This window comes from Melozone crissalis, unplaced genomic scaffold (genome assembly GCF_028551555.1).
Source record: "Melozone crissalis strain CALT ecotype California unplaced genomic scaffold, PUWL_Pcris_2 ptg000004l_1, whole genome shotgun sequence".
NCBI lineage: Eukaryota > Metazoa > Chordata > Aves > Passeriformes > Passerellidae > Melozone > Melozone crissalis.
The window spans coordinates 24,485,817-24,510,663 of record NW_026535782.1 but is presented as its reverse complement, the minus strand read 5'-3'; the positions used below and the strand labels follow the sequence as shown (position 1 = coordinate 24,510,663).

The 24,847-nt window shown below is 41.6% G+C and overlaps 1 protein-coding gene across 1 annotated transcript in view; it reads left to right on the top strand.

The window, feature by feature from the left end:
- The window catches only part of PPM1H (protein phosphatase, Mg2+/Mn2+ dependent 1H), a 129,559-nt gene extending 114,893 nt beyond the window's left edge, over positions 1-14,666 (top strand). Inside the window, exons 9-10 of the mRNA XM_054272744.1 lie at positions 5,777-5,928; positions 11,882-14,666. Of these exons, the coding sequence (XP_054128719.1) occupies positions 5,777-5,928; positions 11,882-12,029 (300 nt within the window). The 3' untranslated portion in view covers positions 12,030-14,666. The remainder of the gene's footprint in view (positions 1-5,776; positions 5,929-11,881) is intronic.
- The last annotated feature ends 10,181 nt before the right edge of the window (positions 14,667-24,847 follow it).

Below are 24,847 nucleotides of genomic sequence, written 5' to 3'. Positions count from 1 at the left end.
TATGAGGGCAGGAGGAGGAAAGACAGAGCACCAGCCACCTTAATTTAGAGATATTGGCAAAAAAACCCTGAGTATTATTAGGAAGTAGCATATGCTCCAACTTGCTTTCTATTGCATCTCCTCCTCTTAATCATCTCTTGCTTCTCTTCCCAGAGAGAGCTCCAATGCTTTAACTCTTCATGTTTTTTCCTGACTTGTTCTGTCCAAACATGGGCAGTGCACCTTGCACAGAAACTGGCATTAAGAAACAACATCTTTATTCTGCCACCTGGGAGGCTTGGCATTTGGAAGCGAAGGCAGTGGTGTCAGGCAGCAGTCATATTTGGTCCCTGTGCAGCACTGGATTCTGAATTGTTTATATAGAGGTAGGGAAGCACAGTGTGTGGTTTCCAGACCTGGAAAAGGGGAGGCACAGGAAATTAAGGCACAGAGTGAGTCGTGACAGAGGGAAGATCCAAGTCCTCTGGCTCCCGTTTCTGTGCCGTAATTGTAGTGTTCTTTCTTGAGTAAGGGGCGGTGTGGTGAGTTTTCTGAACATTTTACTTCCAGTGTGACAAAGTTCTGGTGTGCCATATCCACCAAAATTTAGCTTAAGGAAAGGTAAACATCCCTGAGACTACATCCAGAAATAGGCATATAATAGTAATTTGAGGGTGGTGTGAAATGATACTTTGACAGAGTGCCAGGCTATGGGAGGAAAAGTCATGCAGCCAAGATGACAAATGTAATCAGTATTCACTGGCTCAGCTGTTATGAGACCAGATTTGGAGGACTTCTGCAGGTTGGTGAGCTCTAGAGATTTGAACCTTTTATAATGAACTGGAGTAGCACAAAGCAGGCAAGCCATGGCTGAGGCTCTCTGGCATGGAATTAAATATTTATTTTTCATAATGGAACAGTTAATTTGAAAGCTTTCAGCAGGAAATTCTGCTTTTCAAAACTTAGAGCTGCCTTGTTGCGGATGAAAGGCAGAATTTTATCCCAAAATATTTTGAATGGCATCTCAGCTATTTGGTGGGGAAAGATGTGGCTCTGATGGCAGCATTTGGCCCTTGCCAGCAAGGCACCCAAAGCCAGCCATCAGAGTAAATGATATGAAGGTAATGAAGAAAAGTTTTTGTTATTCCAGTGTTCATAAAATCTTTCTGACAACTTCACAAATATGTCCAAGGAGACCATTTTAGATTCATATCTGCCTTTTGGAGAAATCCTCAGGAATTACATCATCCCAAGGAACAAATAAGGCAAATACACAGAGAAGAACAGTATAATCAAAGGGAGTCTAAGTGGCTTCAGGAAGCAAACATCACACTTAAGTGGCTACAGGTCCTTGAGGTTATGTCAACAACAGAATTAAAATAATAATAATAATTAAAAATACAGTTGATGCTCTTGCATGAGCACTTTGATTCCTCAGAACATTTGAGAAACTGTTGTGCATCACAGGTTATTAATATAAAAGATATGAAGCTACAGACAAAGTGGAAAGTTGGCACAGTCTACTGGAAATAGGCTAACAGGCAGGAAACAAAGGGTGGCAGTAAAAAGCTAAAAGGAGATTAATTGGTGAATGCTGCAGGGACCAGTGTTGGGACCCACTTTTTATTATTTACATATAAATTACATGGAGAGTGGTATTGAAAGATCTCATCATTTGCCAGGAAAGCTGCACTGGATAACACTGTGCATAAAAGGGATGATACAATTAAGAAAGGGCTTAATTTATTGAAGTAGCGGGGTTGATCAATAGTGCAGGGTGTGAATGCAGGCTGTTGTTCAGCTGAAATTCCCTGAGGCCAGCTGCTGAGGAGCACCTCAGGTGGCTGCAGGCTCACATGTCACTGTTGTGAGCGGTTTTCCAGCCGCAGGGACTTGCCTTGGCTGCCTCTTAAAAACAAGCGTGGCCAGCGAGGCACAGCGCCTTCGCAGGGCTGCCGTGCTCCTTCGCAGCAGCCAAAGGCTGGGTTTGTCTGGTGGGTGGATCTGTTTGAAATGTAAATAAAAACCAGCCCACCTGTTTGTTAATTGCTTGCCCAGAGCAGTTTTCTCAGTGCTCTTGACTGCATGTAGGTAATATATAATATGAGAAACAAGTACCTGGATTGAAGAAGAATGTTATTTGACAAACCGCATAATGCATGTTCAGAAAGATGTGTATGACTATGGGCTCTGGAGGTGTGTATCCACTGTTGCCTGTCAGCAGATCTGTAAGTACTAATCAGGTTAAGTAGTATTATTCTATCTGTAGGATATAAGGGTAACCCTTATATCGCTGTGGCTTGATGGTTGGCTGTGCTGCTGAGGTTCTTCTGCTTGTTCCTTACAGTTTTTACATTTTCTGGTTGCTGATGTCAGGTTCAGATAGTTAACAGGTCAGCTACTTTACATCAACAAGACATCAGCAGATGGGAAAAGTATGGTGACCGAACTTGGCTTCTTCCAGAGCTGCCCTGATATTCCAGAGAGATTAATTTAAATGAGTGAGAAACTCATTCTTCACACAGAAGGGATTGGTAGGCTGGAGGGAGTTGCTGAGAGGGCTCTCAGGACATCATGGGAGGCCAAGGACACAAATTCTATTCTGCAGTGATATCTGGCTGCAGAAGCAGCGATTCACAAGGAAAAGACTATAAAGATTCAAGATGGCATTGTTAGGAAATTTGTCAAGGGTGCTGCACCAGTTAAGGAAACATCTGCAGTGCCAGTCATTGTCCAGCCAGCTGTCACCTGAAGGAGCAGGGTTCTGCAGTGTGTGAGCAGCTTTGCACAAACTTGTGTCACAGACAGAACTTTCCTTAAATGTCGCGCTTTACTTCTCTGAAATACAGCTACGGGAAGGAGGCAGTCATTGGGAATGTTTACTTTGGAATCTAAAAAAATTAAATAGTAATTTTCATTGCAATCATTGAACTGCTTTTGTTCATGTAAGATTTAAAGGGCCATGGGTTCATTCCTGTTGCAGGCACTTAGGTAATTCCCTGGATGTCTCCTCATACTTCAAAACTGTGGCATATCATACTCCTCCCTTTTTTTGTACAGTGTGGAGTGTGCTGTGGGTGCTGCAGAACATGGGATGTGTGTGGAGTGGGTGTTCAGTGAGCCCTGCTGGGCTGAGCTTCCATTCCACGTGCCCTGGTGGTGCTGCCCAGCCTGTGTGCCTCCAGGAGCTGTGCTGTCACCCTGCTCCAAGCCAGCTGAAGGCACTGGGTGCTACTGCAAGAGACCCTCATTGACCCAAGCAAGAACTAGAACAAAGGTGCTGGCAGAAGAATGAAGGGTTAGGAGCTGGTTACTTTCTGCCCCTGGATGAGGCAGTCTGTGAACATAACCTGACCCTGCAATAGACTGGACAGCTCTAACTCTTTTTTGTCAGAAACATATTAGGGGCACCTACAGCTGTATTTAAGAAAGCCAAGGCAAGACACAAAGAAAGGACTTAAGGTAACTGGAAGGCAGATAAAACTGCATTCATTGAATGTTTTGTTGCATGCCCTACTGGTCCTTATATGCAACAATTTTGCATCAGTTGCCCCAAGCTTGTCCCCTGTAACCTTGGTACTCTCTTTTCCTTAGCCTGGGGTCTAGCCAAACACCTCACTGTCCTCTGTGTCTTTTCTGACATCTAGTTTCTTCTCAACATGTGCCTTTCTGCTGGAGATGCCCACTTCACAAAGCTTGTCCTTTTAGAAAGTACCCTACCTTCTTCCTAGATTACACAATAAATCAGGGAATGCATTTTTTTTCTTGTTCCCCTAAAACAAAACATATTCTTCATAAAATGGTCTCTTCTTGATCTTGCTCATGGGCTGCCTGCAGGTAGCTTTGAAAATTTTCTCATCCATCCCAGTGCCACTCCTCAGTCAGACAAAATGGTTGATTTCGGGAGGATTCCAATCAGTGATGCATGGTTTTGCTTTCCACCTTCTTCCCCATCTAAGCTGCAAAAATGGATCCTGTGATGTAATGTGTTTTTTGCCTCGGTTGGGATGTGCTCTTCCCAGCACAGATGTTTGAAACTTGGTTAGCCCTACCAGGGGCTTGGTGCTGAGTGATCCCTGAGCATTAACTGTGATGGTTTCTCAAGTATTTGCTGGTCCCCAAGAGATCTGACCAGAACATGTGGTGTATATTGATGGTTGTGTTGGCCAACTCAGCCTTCACACTCCAGTGATTTCTGAGTTGCAACTGTGGCCTGTTAAGGCTGAAATAAATTCTGAGAGACAGGGACTATGGCAGCTACTGATTTCTGTACAATAAGCTTGAGATGAGAGCTGTGCTGCATATAGGGGTCTTTTCTATATTCCCACTCAAGTCTGAATAAGCAGATATGCTCTAATGAGGAGAGTATCTTGCCTTGAATTTAATCCTCTCCAAAGTCCTTATTCAGCTGCTACCTTAGATAATGAAGTGAAGGTTACATTTTACAAATGACCTTCTTGTGCTTTAGAGTGAAAGGCGAACTGGTAAGGATTAGCAGTCAGATCTAGGTGATTTTTTTATTTTTTTTTTCTGTGGTACTGGTTGAAGTCCCATAAAAGCGTAATTACATTAAAAGGTCCAGGCATTTTATGTGCATTGCCTGCTCCATGGCTCCTAAGGGGAGAGTGCACCATGAGGGAGAATAAAAGAGCTCATATTTTCTTGTTATGCCCAGTGCTTGTCCTGACTAACTGCTGTTAGTGGAGTCCAGGGCTGGAGCAGGATGCATGACGAGGTGCACCATTTCTGAATTTCAGTATAAGTGATCCTTCCCTCCTGTCTGCCTTACTGTAGTTGCTGCAGTTCTTTCAAACTGTGACTGTTGCTGTGGTAATTAAAATGCTCTGTGGGTGTTTCCTAATGGCTCCCCATCACAACCTGGGAATTGCAGGCATTTCTCAGCTGGAGTACAGCATGTGCTGGAAGGGGAGTTACACCAAGCTAAAGGCTTGTTTTAAATCACTTTCTATGGCCTTTGCTGCATTCTGGCACAGCTGATGGCCCTGCAGAAACCCCCACCTTGACTGCCTCCACCACTCTCAGCCTCTCTGGGAAGAGGATGGTGGAAGTTGTTTTAAAAGGCAGGCTGTGAAGAGGTGCCAGCAGTGATCAGCCTGACTAGGGCTGCAGACAGACAAATTGAAGTCAGCGGGTATTTTAATAGTGCAAATAAGCTTCACTTTTGTGCAGATCCTGAGTTGGTCTGTAGTGCTGAAATCCTTTCAGATACATGTGACTGAGCAGTTTTTCTGCATTTCATGGAACCACTCACTTGCTCAGGCCAAACTCGAGTGCAGCAGCTGCCTCAGGTTTAGAAAAGTGAATGCAGTGCCGGCTGTCACACAGGCACTTCCAAACATGCAATCTGGCAGGCTTAAATGGATCAGGACAAATAGTGAAAACAATTATTTGTGAATATTTTATTAGAAAATATCAAAAATTCATCAAATAAATTATTCAGCTTCCATATGACTAGTCCTGCCAATGATAGGGAGGAGCTGCATGCACTGAAGCCAGGCTGGGGTGGGGGAGGCTTCAAGTGCTTCTGGCATCAGACAGCAGAGAGCCTTAGAGCCTGGTTTGGAACACTTGATCCATCCTGTCTGGGGTTAGCACCTGAGCCACGCTGAGCTGCAGCAAGAAGGGCTGCATTGAGACAGGCTCCCCCAGTGCCATGGGAGGTTAGGTCAGTGCCCTGGCTGCACCTGATAAACTCACAGCCAAACTCAGCAATGTTTCACAAACAGGTCTGACAATCACCTCCTTCATGAATGTGCCTTGGGTTTTTGTCTTTTAGGTGCGAGTCTATGACCTCCTGCAGTACGAGCATGGGCCGGATGATGTCCTGATCCTAGCTACTGACGGACTCTGGGATGTGCTGTTAAATGAAGAAGTGGCAGAAGCTGTCACTAATTTTCTACCGAACTGTGACCCTGATGATCCCCACAGGTTCGTGCTCATCCCCCCTTTTCTAGATTCTCCACAGAAGAGCACTTTCTGGTAACATGTTTTCATAGCAAGTATGATATGAATAACATTTGGGAAATATGCAACACTTACAAGAAGACATTTTATATGGATGGAGCCTCTACAGCAAATGTGAGCAGTTGGAGCAGGGGCTGGCTCTATTATAACTAGAAATGCCTGCCTTCAAAGGAGTAGGTGTGGGATGACAGTATCATGGCATGGGATCCATTTTGTTTGCTGTATGAGGTCCTGTGAAAACTGTAGGAGGCTGGGGTCTTGGAAGAACATGGGAACAAGTCTCTCGCCTGGACAATGCATAACACTAAATATTGTTTCTCAGAAGGACATCCTCAACATCTCCCTCTCTCTCACTGTGTATGTACATAAATACTGCACACTGTGATTCCCACTCATTCCTAGTCATGGTGTGACCTTTAAACCCACCTTCCAAAGAGGATGCTCAGTGCTACCAGCTGCAGGATTGGTGTGGTGACAAAACAGGTGGAAAGTCTGACTTGTATTTCATTTAATTAGATCCTGCTTCATTTCTTCATTTTAATCTACCTCATGCTCTTCCTTTTTCTACCTTTATCACATCTTGGATTATCAGTTTCTGTCCTTAAAACATACCATCACGTGAACAAACAAGATCCCAAACAACCATCTAGAGGCTTTCTGCCTTGAGTTTGTCCATAGGTTTGTCTGCTAATGAGTTCAGTGTCACTGTGAATAAAAACATTGTGCCAGAGATCAGAAGTCTCTTGTTTGTAAATGGGACTGTGAAAGTGGAAAGAGCTTTATTTGTTCTTAGGGACTGTTCAGGAAGGGAAGGCTGTGTTGCTAATGAATATAGGGCCATCTACCATTTTGTTCTGCCCTCACCCTTGGCTGAGAGCAGGAGAGATTTTACACATCCCCAGTTGGTCTGTGGAAAGTGGAGTTTCAGAAACAGCTAAGACTGATCTGATAATGCTTGCTGTTTCTCATATTTCTAAGTGGTCGTCTTCACAGGGCCAGCCCTGTTCATCAACAGACAAGGTAACTGGGTATGGATACCTTGACAGTGACTTGGGTTTTAAAGGGAGAACACCTTCAAAATGACTCAACAGCAGTATTTTCTTGCTCTGACACTTAAAAATATGAAATGCAAAAACAGGTTTTTCTGCAATTATTGGGAGAATGGAAGATTGATGATTATCATGAAGCTGCAACTGCAATATTTTGACTTTGCCCATCTCCTTATGCCAAAGATGAGGTGTATGAATGACGGCCCCAGGCCATCTCTACCTCAGCAGACATGCAGCTGTGCCTGCCCTCTCTCTGGGAGGAGATCAGACAGGATCAGCTAAGGGCACTTCCAGGGCATCAGGCCGAGTGCAATGCAGATGTGCCATTAATTTAAGGTAGGAGGAGATTCCCTGTCTAGTCGACTTTCAGTTATTCCCTAACACCATTCAGAAAAGCTGTGGTGCTTTTGTTCTCATTCCTTCACCCTTGAGATTCTTGCAGAGGCACCTGGTAGTAACATGCAATACCTCTGTCCTGCTCTGTCTCCATTCTCATCTGGTACTTGGGAAAGGTTGGCCCTGCCTTCCATCCTCACCAGTCCCATCTGTTGAGAATATAGTCAGGGTGCGTTGGGTCTCTCTTGTTCCTTTTGGTCTTTACTAAGGTGATGGTGATGGCCACCATGGTTGCTGCAGTAGGAAGCAGGATTCTTCAACCTTTTTAACTTGTTAGGTGAGTTATTTCATCCATTATAGAACACTCAGGGCAATGAGAGACACTAAAGGAAAATTGTATTTTCTTTGTTTTGATTTAGATTTTCTCCTACTGGTTTAGTAATTGTGGGGGATTAGTCACTGTTTGTGCCAGCATGAGTACCACACATTCCAGAGCTAAGCCTGCTGTTTATAACTTAGAACAAACACATTTATTGCTGTTTGACCTACTGGTCTTTGAATGGACATCTGAATTGTAAATAAATTTGTTCTTTTAAGCAACTTTGTGCCAGATCGTTTAGAGGCTTACAGATAGTGATGGCAAGACATTTCTCATGGCAGCATGCAAAAGGTAATTAGAGCAGTCTCTCATATAGTTTACAATGATATTTATGAAAATTACCTTTGTGAGATTGCTCTTGCTGCTTGGTTGTAAAGAATATTTAAAGGTTTTAAAGTACTATGTGAGAGGTTCTTTGTAATTATTTCACAGTGGTCTAAATGAGGTATAACTAATGAATTTACTGTAGCATTCCAGCTCAAGCTGTGGAGCTGCCTTTATTCCTCTAACTAGTCAGTGACAGAAAAATCTCCTTTGCTGTATTATAAATATTATGTTTAAAGGAAATGTTATCCCAGAAAATGTCAGGTTCTGTGATGGGTGCAGTGATATAATCTGTGGTGAGGTGATCAGCTGAAAATGTAATATCTCTAGGGATGTAGAAAACTTGTCAGAATGTAAGAGACTTGCACCCTGGGTTTGGCAATGCTATGGTCTTCAGGAGAACCAACCTGTGGAGCAGCCTCTGGATTCCATCTGATCCAATAGCCTACTTATTTCCTGACAGCAGCATATTAGAAAGGAAAAGAGAAAAAAAAAAAAGCCTAGAGAGGATTTTAGAGCTGCAGAGTACTTATCTGTTACATAATTAGCTCCTTGCGGGACCAATATCCCTCCCATTTGAATTAGAAGTCGCTTTATAGGCTGATGGGTAAGAGCTTACAGCCCTCAGCAATGCTCTTGGGACTCTCTCCTGGTGAGTATTTGTTGCCCACTTAAAAACATTTCTGAATTCTGTCAAACATAGCATGTGCCTGGACATCTCCAAGTGCAGCGAGAGCAAAGTCCTCAGGTCTCTCTTCATCCAGCCATGCAGACGCAGCCTCAGGGCATTTGGGCACTCACTTGTTTAGACAACAGTTCCTGTGTGAGGGCTGTGATGGAGTGAAGAGGCTGGGATGGAGCAGGATTTCTTAGCCAGCTCATTTCTCCTGGGTCTTGTGGCAGATGAGCATTTCGGGGCTCCTAGCAAAGGACAGGTGGCAGTGCCACTGCTGCTGTCCATACATCAGCTCTCTGAAAAGGTGTGAAGATGGAGAACTGTGACTTTTGCCAACTTCCTTCAGCTGCATCTATGTACATTTGCCCCTGTCCTTGGGAATCTTTTACTTCTCATCCTTCTTTTTGTCATTTCTTGTCCCCTTGTTTTCCTTCTCACTAGAGATTTATGAGGATGCTGAGGAGCTCCTCCACCTCTGCTGGGTGTGAGGAGATAAGAAGCTGCTCAGACAGCAGCACGATTCCCCCACTGTCACCATTTCTCCTTCAGTACTTTCACTGATCAATGCAGAAAGCTTTGGCATAAGAAAGAAACCTCCATATATTTATTCTTAAAACACAAAAGTTGTAGTCCAGCAAGGCTATTCATTAGGAGGAAGTGGATACTTTAAAACTACTTCAGCAGTTCTCTAATGCTGTCTCGACAGCTGAATCCCAATTTCATAGCACTGGAGAATAAAACATTCAGTAATGGACTGCAGCTACTATTCATCTCCAGGTACAAGAGACTCACCCTATCTCTTCTAGTGCCAAGTTGAACAGCTTTGCTTCAATTCAGCTCTACACAGGAGAGGAATACTTTACTTCACTACTGCCTTCACCTGTTCCTTTTTTCTTTGCTTCATTGTACTGATTTTCTTGAGTATTTCACAGTTTGTCTACACGAGAATTTCATGTTTATTAAAATTCCTTTTTTTTATCTTCCCCTCTCCAAATATTCAGCAGCAAAAGCCAAATACAATCAAAAGCAATACTCACTCCTTTGTACTCCTTAGATGTGGAGAGTCCTTGTTAATTAGAAAAAGCAGGAAGGCAAAGTTTTCTTGCAGAATAATGGGTGTTTCTTTCTTAAATTCTGACAATAGCTGAGAAATCTTTGGGAAATATGTTCTTGCCAGAATTCACTCAGCATCAGACATGCTGTGAATAAATATTTCAGTTTCTTGCTTGCCACGTGGAGTCCTTTTGTTCCTTAGCCCTGCATCTGATTTGAGAACTGAGGAGTGCAAGTATGTATGTTTGGGTTTTTTTCCCTTAGAAAACACAATTTCATGTTGCATTGGGACAGTAAGGGCAGTGCTTCTTCTTACATCCTGATGTTCTAGCTCGAGGTTGTAGCACAGACTGATCTCAGTGCATGTGTGTATGCAAGCATGTGTGTTAGATTTCATGTCTTTGGGCCCTTCTTTTACTGCTAAAGTAAGTTATTTGTCAAAACTAGTGAGGCCTGGAAATTTTATCCCTCAGTACCATCAGGAACAGTGGGTGCATTGCTGCTGTACAACATTATTTGAATTTGTCATCAGACCTTTTGAGTAGTCAATCGTTGGTTCATTTACATTGAAGAAATCTTTCTAGTAGAGCATCTTGATTCAAAGGAGTCCTCAGAGTTCAAGGCATCAAAACTCTAGGCACAAAACATGACTGGGTGTTTTTTTTCTTCTTTTATCCCCAGAGACTGAGTAAAGTCTCTATGATGGAAATTACAACTTAATAAGGAATTCTATGGTGAAAATTTCTAAGGTTAGAAGAATCCTAGGTAATTGATAAACCTAAACACACACACACAGTGCTTCTGATCAACAGAAATATTGTTCTTTCCCTTTCTACAGATGAGATGTAGGCAAATAATTTCTGGTCAAGGATCCTCCCTAGAAAAGAGGGTATTGAAATGGAAATCCTTCTTGTCCTTTCTGGTTTTGGAAACACAGAGGTGTGCTTTAGTTCTGGAGGCCTGTGTGTCTGCCTTCATAGAGCCCTGCATCATCCTGGAGGTTGATACTTACACTTTTAATAAAAACCATGCAGACTGGGTTTTTTTCTTGTCACTCTTTAAACTATTCAGTTAATTTTAATTATCAAATCACAGAGAAGCTTGCCTCCACGCAATCCAATTCAAAACCTCTTGGCCAGGTGTTGGGCTGACAAAGTAAAACACATGGCAGTAGCTGTTCACCCATAATGAGATTTCTTTCAGAGGAAACTTCTAAGTGAGTACACAGATGTGTTGATGTAGTAACAGCAGGTAAAGCAGTAAGGAAAAACATGAGAGCACTGTCTATGCACCTTTTGGGCTCTGGCACCCTTCTGCCCCCAAGCAGCATGTGGTAGTTTTTCAGGACAGAAAAATAACTCCCATAAATCCTATGCCACTCAGCCCACCACAGGCTGGAAGTTTTGAAGCAATGTGAAACTTTGTATTTCACTAAATTAAGCACTTGACCACTCACATTCGTGCAGTTTTCACTGAACTCATAAATGTGAAAGAACTGTGGGACTCTGTTAATCTGATCATATTAACTGTAAGTTTCCTTTTCCACTTTCAGAATAAAAGATATTTAAAAGTCATTCCTATGGTCAAGAAAACAGACAAGTTGGTCCTAAAGTGAAATTTGGATTTTATTTTTATGCTCTATTACTTGCTGTCAAATTGCTTTCTTCGTTATAGCTCATTTCTGAAATAGTTGAGCCATGTTTACTTTCAGAGGTGTCAGTGAACAAGTCTGTAGTTTTCAACAAGTAGTGTTATTGGTGTCCTCAATTCTTCAGACTGCTACTAGAAAGCCAATTTGTTAAGGCAAGCATGTTTAATATTTTTCTGAAGATTGGTGAAGCCAGGCACTTAGAACAGCCAGTGACTTTTGATCAAGTGGTGCCTGTCAAATAGCTTTACATTCTTATTCAGGAACTGTCACTGAACTGGAGGGAGTTGCTTTGTGCATATGCCGTGGTTTGTGTTTCTCCTGCCTGCTTGTACTATACTGGGAAGCATGTCTTGGTGGGTCACAGCATCAGGTCTGGCAGGCAGCAGGCTGTGCAAGCCCAGGTGCTCACGGAGGCCTCCGTCCCTGGGTGCCCTGTGCCCTCTCCGCAGGTACACGCTGGCGGCGCAGGACCTGGTGATGCGGGCGCGGGGCGTGCTCAAGGACCGCGGCTGGCGGATATCCAACGACAGGCTGGGCTCCGGGGACGACATCTCCGTCTACGTCATCCCTCTGATCCACGGCAACAAGCAGGCCTGAAAGGAGCGCCAGGAGCGGTCACAGGACGGGATCTTTCTGGGAAGGGCCTGAAAGAGACAAGAGGTTTTTGGTGGTCTGACCAGGACACTTCCAGTTGATATAATCTAGTCAAAACTAATGCTGGAGGGGTGTTTTTCTGCCCAAAAGGTAGGGTTCTGCACATATACTGTATATGATTAAAGATAACCCTTAAGATTCCAATTTCCCTACAGAAGCGGTTTTGGTGCTTAACAGGAATGGGATTTAAATGCTGCTAGCATATTATGAATTCTGTCATCCCTCTAGGTGGGGTGGGGAATTAATTTTTTTTTTTTCTCAGTTTACCATGTAGCTTGGAAGAGCCATTTCAGTTGTGAAAGTAGAAGTGGGTGTCAGAAGCCAAGGAGGCTTCTGAAATCTACCCCCAAATATTCAGAAGGGGGCTTGGGTCACATCTCACTTAAGAATATAGATATACATATATGAGACTCAAGAGTTTTCTTTCAGAAAGTTGTATTCATGACTTATCTATGGGCAACTTCAAACTTGTGTAATCCTTTGAGCCCCCATTTTCCTCTCCTGTCTCTTCTTCAGTAGACTATACCTCCTGTATTTTAGTAGGAAAACTGAAATTGGTTTCAGTGTAACTATGCCTGTTTACTGCAGCTAAAAGCAGTCACCTGCGAAGTTTTCCAGGAGAAATAGGTCACAGTCCTGTATGGCAGAATTTATTCTGGGGTGAGGAGTTACTTGTCAAGATTTCTTGTTGTGTGTATACCATGATTATACAGAGCATGCAAACTCAGCTTTATGTGATGTTTACCTGGAGGCTGGGGTTTCTTTGGGATCAGAGATTTACATTCATTGAATGGTTCTGCCTGCTTTATCCTGTTGAAAGGATCCCTGACCATAAAATTTTTGCATCAGTTGAGATTTAGTAAATTTGTTTGGGCTCCTGAGTGTGTTTTCAGTTGGACTTCTATTTGAAGTAGTGGTATTGTTCTCATGAGCAATTTGGATACACAGATAGTGATCTATTTCAAAGGTGTTTCAGTTCTTCCTGCCTCATTTATTATTCAGTACACCTTCACCTACTCTCCTGTGGTGATCAGAAAGGGACAGTTTAAAACTTTCTGTCCTCTTGGCACTGAGAATTGTACTCAAGGATCACAAGATGACTGTGGTAGATACAAGCCCTTGGCTTGCTTCCGCTCTTTTCTTAGCAGTGATAATTCAAATAAAGAAAATCTGTGTAAACATTTTTGACACGAAAGCAGTAGCCCAGGAGAGAAACAAGTGAGCAAGTCTGCAGTGTAACCTGGCTGCCCAGTCCATGCAGGCAGCTCTCTTCACTGCTAGGAATTTAAGAGAAAACAAAATCAGAAAGTTCTAGCATACAGGCAGGTATATTGGCTGGGGACTCAGCTCCCACCTGATCTGTGCCCAGACCACATTGGTGTGGAGCTGTTCATCTGGTTTGTACTTCTCCAATAAGAACAAAGACAGGGAGCTGACATCACTGTAGGGCACTGAGTAGGGAGCTCACAAAGGTTGTGTCCTTTCCAAAAGAGAAGGAGATGCTGTGCCCTTTGCAGGCTCTCTCCTGGGCAGGTGTGGCCCAGCGCTTGCCAGTTCTGTAATTTATGATGTGCTGTGTAAACACGGCGCAGCCCGAGTGTGCTGCAGCTGCCCAGATGCTGGACTTGACTGCATCTGGAAGTACAGTTTGGTGGATTTAAACTGCTCTTGCTGCAAATCTGTAGACCCAGAAGAGTTTCAGGATGGAAGCAGGCAATGTGGAGAGTGGAATAGCTCAAACGTTGCAGCAAGCTGCGTGATTCTGGCCTGAAAACTGTACTATGAGTTCCCCAGTGCCTCATGTGATAAAGCTGTACAGAACATGGATGTTTTACATTCTAGAGCTTCAGCATAAATCAATGGCATATCTGATTGTGTCTTTTTGTGCTTTTTTCCTGATTTTTTTTCTCTTTACCTCTTTTTCTGTGTGCATCTGGGTGAAAAAAGAGGCTTGGAGTCTAGAATATTTTTCACATGACCCCTCATACATTTTAAAGTTTAAGCAAGAGATCTTCTCTTGCACTTTCTTTTTGGCCTAATAAACTTATAAACATGCTTCTCATGCTCTATGTAACTCCTGTTGTCTCCTCACAAATGCACTTGTGTAGTCCTCTAGCAATTCAGATCCTCTTTGACAAAGAAATTAGTGCTGACAAAGCAAACAGCAAAGATGCTGGTGCTTGCTGGTACCAACTACAAGCCCAGGTCAAATATTTCAGTGTTGATGCCCTGCTGGTCTTCATTTGGTAACATGGTGTCAACACACATACCAGTTGCTGTAAAGCCACTGAGTTCCACCAATGTGATGGAAATAGATTTCCAGTAGCATTTGCCAAAATTTGAAAGTGAAATTTTAATAGCAATGGAAAAGGCACCTTCTCATTCAGGGGTGTTTTTAAATGTGCCCCTGAAGAAATAGGTTAGCAGACTGCATGTCTTGGTGGGAGCAAACTGGCAGGTGACTTCTCAGAGCATGATCTGGTGGGCTGGGGAATCAGCCTGCACGGTGTTTGTTGTTCATCTGAGGCATTGCCATCAGTCAGGAGCTTCTCTGCAGCAGCTGGGCCCAGGTTGAGTTACATTCATTCCCAAAAAGGGCAGAAATACAGTATCAACAATTAGTATCAATTAATGATTCTGAGAACCTTCATAAAAGATTTTATCCTCAGATGTATATGACTGAAACTATGCCATGACACTTTTTGTTTTGCTTTTTTGGAAAGTACCTGTTACATAATTAGGTGCTTGCCTCCCTGGAGTGTCTGGCACATCTCTGATCCATGCATTAGTACTTGGGCTTTCACTTTTACCTGCTTTCAGTAGGAGGTTCTTGCATACCTGAGCTGGGATCTGGTGCTCTGCTTCAAGGCATGGTGTTAATACATATTATTAGGCTCACAGAAACAGAAGGCAGAAGTCATCTATTGGGGAGGTATTCTTATTGAGGAGAAGCAAGAATAATTAAAAGCACTTCAAATTCCCTTCAAAGGCTGAATTACTTTGCATTACACAGCATTAGGAAAGACTGATGGCAGGGAGGATTCCTGGTGCACAGTGCCATTTTTCAGATGCAGGATGGGCACTGCATGTTCAGACTTGCAGCTGCTCTAGGGCTCAGTGAAGCTCCTAAGTTAGGAGCAGACAGCTTGTGTCCTCAAACTGGAGCAAGTTAGGCACTAAGTCCAAATTTTAGATCCTTGGCATGTCATCTTAGCTGCTGCCTGATGCTGACAGTGCTCTGGCTTTTTGCCAGTCAAGTTCTCTCAGTATCCAAAACTGCCACAGCCTCAGCAGCAAGGAACCTGAGTCTCAGTTACATCTGCATTCATATTGCTATTGCACACAGTGCTCTGCCTTGCCTGTGCTTAGAAAGTTGGGCAAATTCTTGTCCTTCCTTGGATAATGGCAAGGAAAGGTGCCAGTAAAGGAGTTTTGTTAGCTGCAGTGTAGCACTGTCTTCTGCTGCCGAGTCCAGTCCCATTTCTAGAAACTCAAAACCAAGAAGCTTTTACCATTCTCCCAGAAATACTGTTGCAGAAAGTAGAGCAGCCATTTCAGATGTTTTTCTCTTGCACTACAGGCTAAAATTTTCTTTCTTTAATTTTATTAAGAAGGTGGTTAGAAATTTAATTTACACCAGATTATGTAACACACAATCATCTTTTGGTGCATTAAGACAATAATGCTTCCTTCATGAACACAAAAGTGTATTGTCTGAGAGGGCTGCTCTTTAGTGGCCTCACACTGGAGATTTTTTTTTTTTTTAATAAATTCTAAGAAACAACAGGGCTAACAGACTAAATGAAAAGTGGTCAGAATGTGCTGTTAATAGTGGATTTCCATTTGCAGTTACTTCTGTGTAGAAATATGACAAGAAGTTTTATGAGGTACTGTCAGCTCTGTCCCTCCAGGATATTTCTGAAGAACTGCTCTTGATGTTTGGGCAGATTTTGGCTCTGAACTTCTGCCAGGTTTATAAAGAACACTACATGCTTCGAGCAAATCTGCTGTGTTTCTTCCAGCCTTGGTGTTTTCCTTTTATTTTACATTTTATGTACTAATACTTTCGGCATTTTTCTATCAAACATGAATGGCAAACTGTGTGAAACTGTTGTTCCTCTCAGACATTTTAGGTATGTGAGTAGTTTTCCTCCATGTGTCCTAGATGAAGACTCAGTGATGTGGCTGTCATAGAGAGAGTGACTAAATGATGCTGTGACTGTGCTGCTGTATTTCTACCTGTGATGTACTTGAAAGAGGATGCCCTTCTCAACCTTCATGCTCATTCTGTTTTCTTCTCTTTTTTTAATCCATTGCTGTTGATGTTCTTTCATAGGTGTCTAATTTTGATTTTTTTAATACCTGCCACATTTATCTTTCCTTCAATGGGCATTTCACTTAATATCTTGAGATCTGTACAACTGTCTAGGGTTTGTCCTGAAGAAAGGAAGGACCTGCTGGAGGAAGATGTTTTGGACCAATGTACTTCTGCTTTGTGACTGTGAAATGTTAATCTTTTTGTAACCTAAGAACAAAAAATGTTTAGTAAAGGGATATATTTTGTGTTTTTTGAAACTTTTCAGTGCAATGAACAAAAGAGGAGGATACTGAAGAAGTGTATGTGCAAAGTTTTAAAATAAAATTTTAAATTATATATTATATAATCCATCTAGAGGTATAGTCATTTTTATTCTGCCTTTGTCATGAACATTCCCGGAGTCTCTTTATGTGTATTACTAATTGTGCAATGCAGACAAGTAGCACACTGCTTTACAAGGGAATTGATGACTCACTGACAAAAGGCCTGACTCTTGAGTTAGGGAAGTAAATTCCTTAAATTCCTTTGAGGTGGATTAGTGGATGGGTTGATCTGGAAGAGTTCAGCTGTAGGGTTGCTGTGAGAGCTTTTTGCTGCCATCAGATCACGATTCATCACTCAGACTGCCAGTTGCCATGTTCTGACTCAGTGAAGAGCTGTGCAAAGTGATCCAGTACCAGCTCTCTGAGGCATTGGATGTAATTTTGGAAATGACAGCATAGTTGGAGGAAGTTTTCCCTCATCCTCAGTTCCTTAGGATTCACTGTCTTAAACTCTGCTCTGAGTTTATGTTTGAGTAAGTGAATTCATGGGTTGCACTGAAGCAAGCTGTCAGGGTTATTTAGTAACCAGAGGTGCTTTTGCAGGTACTGAAGGTGCAGGAACTGACACTGGCCTTGCCTTGTGCCAGCACAGCCATGGGCAGTGGGTTGCCAGCAAGAGAATGAGAGCTGGGCATGTACCTACTCATTATATTTTGAAATATTGCATTGTAGCACAAGTGGTTCTCCTGCTTCCTGTTTCACCTCATGCTTAGTAGAAGAGCACTGAAAACATCTGTTCTAGTGCTACTGTGGTTTTAAAATGCTGCACCTGCCCCTTGTATTTTCCACTGAGCACAGTGCAGAGTGCAGAGAGAGGCAATGTGTTACTTTCTCTCACTCTTGCTTCACTACTCTTCCCTTAAGTCCTACAGTTTATTACTGCAGTCCGACCTCAGTGTCAGGTTTAAAATTGCTGTGCAAATAAAACTTCAGCACAGCTTTGCCTGGCGTGCTGGTGTCAGCTGAATAATAAGTGCTGGTAGCCAGCAGTGACAGGGAACTGTTGCACACCAACTGAACCTAAAGGACCTTATTCCACATCATTCTTTTGCATTTCCTATGCCATAAATTCTATAAGCTTGTAGATCAAGTAAGGCTTCTTATTTTAATTTTTTTTTAGGCGATTCACACAACTCTTAAAATTTGGACATCAGTTTCCATCATTCATGTAGGCATTAAGTCAAGTGCTTTGCCAAATAATCCATTCATGTATTCTACTGAATGTGCCCAGTTAACTAAAGTGACATAAGGGAACAATCCCACTAATTTATTGTATTTTGTACAGTTTCTGTAAAACCAGTTTCTTCTTAATGTATCCTGATAGAGCAATGTACTTTCACAGAAAGTTGACTTCTTCATGCTTCTACACAGTGGCTTTTACTGATTCTGGACCTTCTCTCATGCTTTCCAGGAAGGCTTATATCAGTCAAGGTTTTTTCACATCCTGTTCTTGTTAAGAGGAAGGATGAAGTTTGTTTTAAAAAATCCTCCATTTTGCAAAACAAAGAATGCCATAACTTTTTGGGGATGTTAAAACAATTTCAGGGGAAATGGTGCTTTGAGGGTGAGATTGTTACAAAGGAGTTTGATGGAGGTAGACAAAATGTGTCTACAGGTAGATAAAGACACGTTAGTTGGAGACTCTTAATAATTTAAGAATAATTAATCATAAATTTGAAGCTGTAGCAATAGTCCACGACGCTCTGTCACAAAATGTTAAGGGAAGAGGGAGGTGGCTGTAGCAGAAGAAATAATTAGATATTTACTGTAGCTAATTTAAGACTGGTTATTTAGATGTGTAGATAGATAAAATCTCTCAATCTTCATTAATTTGAGGCCATCCAATACTAGAATTATGTTCTTATGTGTTTTAGTGCATAATTTCTCAGCCTGTAAAGAGTCAAAGTATCCCTCATCTTGACCACAAGCATTTATTCCCTCAAGCGACAGGAATCAATCCCTCACAGTGTTCCTCTGTGATGGCACCCAACCAGCTGCAATGGTGTTTTCTGGTGTTTTCTGTGAGCTTCTCAGTCATCCCTGGATTTACAAGTCTGTTGGTTCTGTGCGTCTGTGGTAATTCAAGGACTCTCCCAACAGACTGGACTCCAGCAGAGCACCTTCTGGGTTTATTTATGCTATGGGGTGGCATTTTTCTTTCCTTTCCTCTCCTTACTGTGCCCCTCTCAGATTTAAAATATTTTGGAGTAGCTGACTGCTGTTTGAGATGAGCCACTGAGTCCCTGGCCATCCAGCTCCTCCCACCACTTGCTTCCTGCAGGCGCTGACAGCAAGAGCATCACCAGCAATGCAGGAATGCTGCTGCCTAAAGGGAAGACTCATAGAAGGGGAAATGGTTTCTTCATTATTCTAATATTGCTCATTACCTCTAAATTAGTGCTTACATGCCTATAATATTTTAATTCTTCAGTTTGAAAGGGGAAACTTTAATGGTCTTTAAGTTGGTTTTAGAAGGCTCAACTTTTTGACCATTGTTACCCCAGTTCTTTGGCTCAGTTATTCTCCAGGAAAACTACTCCTCCTTGGCAAATGAAGGGCTGTCTGGAAAATCCAAAGGCTGTCATGCAAGCTCAGGTACAGCATTTAGCTTCTCATATGACAGTCATTGTGCATTTCTGTAATTGCTACAACTTCCTGGGGACTAAGCAAAGAAACCCGAAATTTTGCTATTTTTGCTTTAAAAGGGTAAGACTTAAGAATATGGAAAGTCTTCAAGATATCCATGAGTGAAACTACAAGGAAAGATCCTGCTTTCCCATGAGAGTTACCGTGGAAGACAAATGACTAGGCAGTCACCTTATGAAATAGCACAAATTGTTCCTAAAGAGAGACCATTTCTCTGCCCAGCATAATATTCAATAAAGCTCAAGGATGTAAAAGCAGCTGACAGCCCTGCAGTCATTTCAGTCTGTCCAGAATTTAGACTGACCCTGCCCATCCAGATCTCTTAAATGTGTATTAGTTTAATTTTTATTCCTGCAGCCCTTTGCGGCAGATGTGGGCTGAGGCAGCTGTTTACAGTATCGCAGCACATTCTGGGATGGGCAGGGGGAGACAGGGAGAAGCCAAACCCAGTTGCAGTTATCCAGGATCTAGAAGCAGACAGATCAGTTATTTAAAGAGGGAATTGCCAAGGAATGTACAAAGAGCAGAGGATTCCTGAAGCCATGAGCTGTTTAGCTGAAAAATCCTCTTGTCCCCATGTTGTGCCTGTTTACTTTCATTCCTGGGTTGGTACCACAGCTAATTGCACCAAATGTCTTATTTCTTAACATCCGCCAGCTTTCCCTAGAGCTTTGTCTGCCAAATGTCAACTGCATCTCATCTAGCTGAGATCAAGGTACTCCATGAACAAGCTCCTAATACAAAATTCTTATGCTGTATTTTCTAAGGATTGTGTTCACTATGCTCCCAATTAAAAAAATAAATTTACTTTTTTGGTCTTTGCACCCCCTTTTAGAGCTTGTTTTTTGCCAGGACTCATGTAATTGAATTTTACATCTGGGAATTTCGAATATGTTAAAAGATCTGGAACATCATTCTTACTCCTTCTCTGCTTGAGCACCAGCATAAAGCAGTTTAAATGAACCAGACAAGAATCAAAACACAACCTTCAAACTCAGTCTCATGTCCAGACATATAAGTATTCTGTGAATAGGAAAAATATAAATCACAATGCTGAGACGGTAAATCCTACTGTGGTTACATTTTTTAAGAAGGGTGTTTTAGGGAACACTTGTTTAGTGCCAAAAAAAAAAAAAAAACCCAAAAAAAACCAAAAAAAAAAGAAAAAAAAGGGACAAAAGAAAAATATTTATTGTTATAAAAAATTTCCCAGTCATTCTTTTCTGCTACTGCTCCTGCAAGGTTTCCCTGATGCTGGCTTCATTAGGAAAGCTAAAGGTAGCCGAGGACTTGGGTACTCAGTCAATTAGAAAATGGGAAAAAAACATCCAACAAACCTGGAGTCCTGAGCTATATGCCACAGACAGAATTCTAATAAATAAGCTTTTCTAGAATATAAAAAACTGAACATACATAATTATATATATGTAGTTATACCTATACACATACATATATGTACATATATGTATATGGAAATATAGGAAAAATCAATAACTAACTTTAAGCAGCAGCTAATAAGACACCCACTTCTCCAGGCACCTCATACTCAATGGAGACAAAATTGAGTTTTAAAAATTGAACAACTCAATTTTGTTTGTTCTTTGGAGGATTCCACAGCTATCTTGTACTGAAAAGCTGCATCTCTCCACACGTACTGGGAGTGCAGCAGACAATGGCTGTCAGACAGCTTGGGCCAGTGAAGAACCTGCACTGGACAACCAGCAGGCTTCTGGTAATTTATTGTATTTTGTACAATTTTTGTAAAACCAAGGCCTGAAATTTTGTCTTCTTAATGTATCCTGGTAGAGCGAGCCTACTGGGTGATGAGTTGAGCCTACACCTCATGAGGATCTGCAAGGCTGAGCAATGGCTAAAGAGCAGATGAACACCTAAGTAAAGGGATAAATCTCTCAGGATATAACCTCCTTTCTTTTTTTTTTTTCCTTTTCCTTTTCCTTTTCCTTTTCCTTTTCCTTTTCGCTTTTCCTTTTTCCCTTTTTTTTTTTTCTTTTCTTTTTCTGTTGAGCTAGGAAATGAATGCTTCTATTTGCACACCACCTAAAACAAGGCTCAAGAGCATGAACACCAACCCTTGTAAACCTCTCAGCAGAGTCACTGCTCCTCCATTCAGGAAAATGGAAAATAGAAGGACTCATCTCTCTTTCTGCGTTGGAAACAGGCAAAGAGACAAAAGCACGGTTTTACCTGCAGTCAAGAACTAGCACAGCTTCTGCTCTTCAGGTCAGGGTCTGCCTTACAAATAGAGCTTGGAAGAGAGACTCGAAGTTTTGAGGGTCTCCTCTTTTTTGTACTGGGCTATAGTTGGCACTTAACAATATTGCTTGTTGTCTTGCAACAGCTGAGGTGGATTGTGTTGCTATTCACCAATTGGGTGTTGCTCTTAAAAGCAAATGTGCTGAGGTTTCTGGAGAAATAGTTGTTTTTTTTTATTTTAAATGCATCGAGGGCCATAGTGTGACGATTGCCTGCCAGCCTTCCCCAGTAACAGAACATGCTGCTGTGTGCAATGAGCTGCTTGCTCCCAAGGAGGTGATTCATTTCCAGGAGGCGTATTTGTTGGAGAAAAATGCTTTGAGGGTGTTGCTGTGGCTCTGTGTGACCTGCATTGGGGATGAAGTAGAAACCTCAACATTGCAGACATACCCAGGGTCATGTTCACAGGGGTAGCAGTGGGGGAAGGATGTGAGCAGAGCATGAGCAGCTCTGTTGCTTCATGTGAAAATAAACTCTAATAGCAATTAAGAGAAAGGAGTAGGACATTAATAAGGCAGTAAAGATTTTTCAAAATTGGTCACAAACCATTGGTTTATCCCTTGAAAAGCTTAGTTGACAAGGATACTCATCCCTTTGTCCCCCTATCTCTTTCAATAATCATCCTTCTTCATGCAAATATAGATGGAAAGGGGGGAACAGTGAAAGGTTAAAATGGAAGCAGGCTATCTTTCATCGACATGGTAATTTCCCTGCTTGGCTCAGTGCCAAGCGCTTACTGCAGCCACTAGCTGCCATTCCAACATGAGTGAAAGGATCTTTAATAAGAGTGTAAATAAAAGCCAGGCTGAGAAATGAGTTTTCCATCCCAGCAATCACTGGCCTAACCTCGGCTGTAAATAGTCTCTCAGAACAGCACAGATGGAGTACCAGCACCTGGGGATCAAGGCAATCTCTGCACAGTGCAATTTAAACAGCTGGGTACAATTGAAACACGAATTAGCAGGGATAGACGGAGGGATTCCATTTTGTGTGCTAGGTAAAAACAAATAATTCAGTCCTTTTTCCCCTTTTAAAAAAAGGTGGTGTATGGGGCGAGAACTTTTGACATGATCTTGTGGGAGGTGCTCATTGCTGCAGCTCTTAGATTAATTTAACCATGAGAATTTCCCACAAGGTGCTGTAAAAACAGAGCCCTAATTTATGATCATTGATTTAACAGCTCGAAAGTGATTTATCTGACCTCAGTAAAGATAGTGAGGACACCAGAAGAATCATCGGTCATTCTGGGCTTTGTGTGGCTGTGATTGGCTTTATTAATTTAGAGCAGAAGGTCTGTTTCAATGTCTTATTGAGACAGTCAAAGGCAGTAGGCAACTGAACAATTTTAAAGACTTTTTTTTAAGCATTACTAATGCTGCTAAGAACTAAGGATTTATTCCACATGGAAAAGATTCTCATTAGTTAAGAAATGGTAAGGCTTCGTTTAGAACTGTGCATAAACAGATGCCAGGTCCTGGATTTGCAAGTTGTTTTTTCTTATGTAATTTTTTTTTCTGTTGTTGGGAATCTAAAGCACACTGTGAAATGGAATTGTTAAGCAGAACAGTAAATGAGAAATAGCTTTGCAAGAGATAAAAGAGGTCGGCACAAGGGATTGCTAGCTCTTGCTCTTTTTAAGGGCAGATTTCAGAAACACCTCAACGCTTCACATATTTTATTATTTTTATAAATCAGTTCTCTTTATGGAAGTTATAGAGCATATCTGTAAATACATCTAGGTTTTATTTCAGAAGAATTTGCTTTCAGTTAAAATGGGTGTAGCATCCACTACTGAAATGCCACAACTGAGTGATAGAATTTCCTCATACAAATAAGAGGAGAAAGGATGAAAGGCAAAGGGAAAGGTGACTACTGTCTCTCCAGAAATAACAACTGTTTTTAAGAGGAGCATGAAAAGAAATTCAAGTGCTTTAAAAGTTTACCTGAACTAGAACATTTGAATACAGAATAAAGTGTGTTTGCACAAGTGTGTGCACCTGCGCAGAGATCACACAGGAGGTGTGTGATTAGGAGTGCTAACCAGGAAAATGGGCTGGAAACAGTTCTAACCAATTTCTCTTGCCACCTGGACTAACGTGTGGTGGGGTTAAATGTCACTGATTTATAGGGCTCTGCATTTCACTCACCACTGGATTATGCCCAGCTTTAAAGCCCATCTACAGAGATCTCAGTAATCATCTTTCCAAGGTGAGACAGAAATGCTGCAGGTTGGGATTTCATCCATGGGGGATAAATACTTATAGTCATTTTGCTGTCCCAGTGACATGCTATCTGACCTGAAACTAAGTCCACTTAATCTCCATACAACAGGGGAAAAACCAGAAAACAATATTTCAGACCTTCAAAATATAAAATAACAGTAATTTTAAGAAGTGAAAAGACTTGGACAATAGAATAAATTATGATCTATGTAAAGCTTCCACAAAAATCTTATACACATTGTCAAGAGATTAAGAATGCATGCACAAACAGCTATAAATCTCACTAAAAGGTTTGAGGGACCAATGGTACCCATACAGCCAACCCTCAAATCCCATACAAATAAAACAAAGCTGAAGCCCATGTTTGAAGAATACAGAAGGTTTTATGTCAGCTTGAGCATCTTCTTCCCATCTTGCATTGCCATCAATCTTATGTTGTTCCCTATAGCACACTATAAATACTTCAGGAGAATTTTATAAATTATGTGCAGTATTACTTTACCTAAATTCAAATCTACAGGGGAAAAAAATTAATCAATGAGTAGCACAGTAAAATGTTTCCTCACACTGTTTTTACCCATGACAAAAGTCTCCTAAAAAATAAAATAAACCTCCTGAGTACTGACCTGCATCTTTATTTATCCCAAAATAATGCTATGTATTTCTTTCCACTTAAATCCCATTCTGGATGAGTTCAAATTTTCTTCTGGAATATTACAAAAAACTATTCTCAACAGCACAGATGTCACAAACACTTTGGAAGAAAGGACTGCTTCTTAGCAAATGGTTTGTCTTTTTTTTTCCTATCCCTTAATTTACCACGGACTCATTCCAATCCTTGACACAATGGCACAAAAATGTAAATGAATGTTACAGGTTAGTTTAAAAGCACAATTATTTTTCATCACAAAAACAACAACCTAAAAGATATTCTCTCTTAGGGGCTAGAGTCCACATGATATTCTGGAGTACTGTTCA